The sequence below is a fragment of the Brassica napus genome, chromosome C8 (genome assembly GCF_020379485.1).
Source record: "Brassica napus cultivar Da-Ae chromosome C8, Da-Ae, whole genome shotgun sequence".
In the NCBI taxonomy this organism is placed as follows: domain Eukaryota; kingdom Viridiplantae; phylum Streptophyta; class Magnoliopsida; order Brassicales; family Brassicaceae; genus Brassica; species Brassica napus.
The window spans coordinates 223,366-226,313 of NC_063451.1; the positions used below are offsets into that span (position 1 = coordinate 223,366).

The following is a 2,948-nucleotide window of genomic DNA, read 5'->3' on the forward strand; positions in this document are numbered from 1 at the left end:
ACAGGACTAGAGTGAGGGAAGACAGTTTGGCGAGTATTGGCCCAAATTCGTAATTGGGACCAGAGACATCAACATGATCAATCCGTTCAATCACACCCAAGGCCAGATCAGAACCGTGCCACTAAAGGACCACAAGATCAAGGAGCGGAAAACACCCTGAAGCTTTTACATGACGTGATGACCGAGGCACTTGGTAACCAAGGCAGGCGTACTCAACCCCCTGAAGTTTCCATGCTATTATCTACCATGAAGAACATTTGATCCTACAAGTTCAAAGGAGGATCCGATCCTATTGAAGCCGGCAAGTGGATTACTATGATGGAGAAGAACTTTGAGGCCATGGAGTGTCCGGAGGAGTATCAGAAGAAGATCGCGGTGTACTATTTGGAAGGCGACGCAACAGGATGGTGGGACAGTATAGACAGGCAGCGTGGACACACCATCACATCATGGGAATCGTTCAAGGGAGAGTTTGAGAGGAAGTATTGTCCTCCAGAAGCAAAGCATCGGTTGGAGCGCCAATTCATGAACCTTGTTCAAGGAGATAGGCCAGTGAGGAGTTACGAATCTGAGTTCACAAGGTTGAGGCGACATGTTTTTGATGGGCGTGAAGATGAAGCAACTATGATCCGTAACTTTATGTACGGATTGAAGCCGGAGCTTGGAAGTCGTTTAGCTGGAAGCAACTTTAGCAGCTTATCAGATCTGGTGGAAAAAGCTGTTAATGTTGAGACTGTATTGGAGGCTGAAAGGAAGACCATACCGCATTCTGGTGGACATACCAAGTTTAGCCAAGGAGAAAGACCGAATTTAAACAAGGGTCCAAGATCTCACAAAGGCAAAGGGCGAGGATTTGGAGGCCAGGCCAACAATCGTGGTAACACTGGAGTATGTTACCCATGTGATCAGCCGGGACATATTTCGAGGTTTTGTCCCAAAAATCAGCGGAATAACCAACGGAGTAACCAGCAGGGTTATTTATCGCTGAAGATGGAAGATGTTACTTGTTTCTTCTATGGAAGGAAGGGCCATTATGCATCGTCATGTCCAAACAAGCCAATCCCTGCGACCCCTCTCGCGATCCGAGCTCCTCCTAGCCGTCCAGCTATTGAGCCAGCACCAAATAATCAAAACCTAGGAGGTAGAGTTTATGCCTTAGGGGTAGAAAACCAAGACAATGCAGGACCGTCAAGCGGTCCCATCACAGGTATTGGGTGCTTAACCTCCTCTATTTATTGAATGGAATTTAGTTGTTGGAACCTAGTTAGTATGCTGGTTATAGATTGATTGATCGCTAGGTTGCGCGTTTAGAAATTTTGGATTGATGATTGATGGTTGTGCGAATTTTGATTAGTTTTTGTGATTGAGATATTTTTGATTGGTTTACTGTGGCAGGAACCATACATGTTGCTGGTAAACCCACACATGTATTGTTCGACTCGGGGACAACACATTGTTTTGTGACCCCTAAAGTAGCTGCCCAGTTTTGGGATTGTTTTGTGGTTGACAGGATAAACGTGGTCGTCTTGACCCCCGCAGACCGAACCCTTCAAGCAGATCAGTGTATCAAGAATGTTCCATTGGTCATTCAAGAGAAAGATTTTGTGGCAGATTTGTCAGTCGTGCCTTGGGAAGGGTACAAAGTAATCCTTGGAATGGATTGGTTATCGAGCTACAGAGTTCAGATCGACTGTGGAAAGGGAAGGCTGTTGTTTGGCAGAGGTAAACGACCAGAGATGGTATACTATGGAATCAGTCCTAGTATGACCGTGTCTTTGGTAGCAGCAATGAGAGTACAAGATTTGTTTCAAGATGGGGAAGTATATTTGGTGACCTTATCGGTTAGTGGAGGAGCCACTAATGATGAAGTTAAGGTCGAAGACATAGAAGTGGTCCAAGAGTTCGAGGATATCTTTGCACCACTAAAGGAATTACCTCCACCTCGGAGTAATCCCTTTACGATCAATTTGGAGCCTGAAGCAAAACCTATAGCTAAGGCACCATATCGGATGGCACCTGCGGAGTTGGCTGAACTAAAGAAGCAGTTGGAAGATCTATTGGAAAAGGGATTCATCCAATCGAGCTCTTCACCTTGGGGAGCTCATGTGCTATTTGTGAAGAAGAAGGACGGAAGCATGAGGTTGTGTATCGATTATCGTGGTATCAACAACATCACGATAAAAGATAAGTATCCTCTTCCGATGATAGACGAGTTGTTAGACCAACTAAAGGGAGCAAGTTGGTTTTAAAAGATTGATTTGGCATCATGGTATCACCAAATTCCTATTGCCAAGTCAGATATTATGAAGACGGCGTTTCAGACGAGGTATGGGCAGTACGAGTTTGTAGTTATGCCCTTTGGTCTCACAAACGCACCTGCGGCTTTCATGCGTTTGATGAATGAAGTGTTTCACGACTACCTCGACAAGTTCGTGATCATTTTCATTGATGACATCCTGGTGTACTCGAGAAGTAAGGAGGAGCACAAAGAGCATCTGAGACTGGTTATGGAGAGGTTACGGAATCAGAAGCTATTTGCCAAGTTCAGCAAGTGCTCGTTTTGGAAGAGAGAGATAGGATTTCTGGGTCACATAGTATCAGGAGAGGGCGTGGCTGCTGATCCAGAAAAGGTCCAAGCCATACAGGAATGGCCTCGACCTACCACTATGACGGAAGTAAGGAGTTTTCTCGGATTTGCGGGCTATTATCGGAAGTTTGTTAAGGACTTTTCCTCCATTGCAAAGCCTTTAACTAAACTTACCGGTAAAGGAGTTCCTTTCTTATGGGTGGAAGAAACCGAGAAGGCTTTCAAGAAGTTGAAGGAAGCTCTCACGACCGCACCTGTGTTAGCTTTGCCCGAGCAAGGTAAACCTTACACGGTTTACACGGATGCTTCACGAGTTGGGTTAGGTTGTGTTCTTATGCAAGATGGACGAGTCATTGCATAT

General features: G+C 45.4%; 1 protein-coding gene across 1 annotated transcript; it reads left to right on the forward strand.

Annotated features, from left to right (window-relative positions):
• Window positions 1–318: 318 nt before the first annotated feature.
• On the forward strand, window positions 319–2,249 carry LOC125591510. The gene is made up of 2 exons (XM_048765878.1): window positions 319–1,207; window positions 1,396–2,249. The coding sequence occupies exons 1-2, from the start codon at window positions 319–321 to the stop codon at window positions 2,247–2,249; spliced, it is 1,743 nt and encodes a 580-aa protein (XP_048621835.1).
• The last annotated feature ends 699 nt before the right edge of the window (window positions 2,250–2,948 follow it).

Excerpts from the sequence above, each read along its gene's own strand:
- LOC125591510 (XM_048765878.1), top strand. The coding sequence starts at position 319 with ATGGAGAAGAACTTTGAGGCCATGGAGTGTCCGGAGGAGTATCAGAAG. Across the intron at positions 1,208-1,395 it reads GTCAAGCGGTCCCATCACAG|GAACCATACATGTTGCTGGT; the intron begins GTATTGGGTGCT and ends TTACTGTGGCAG.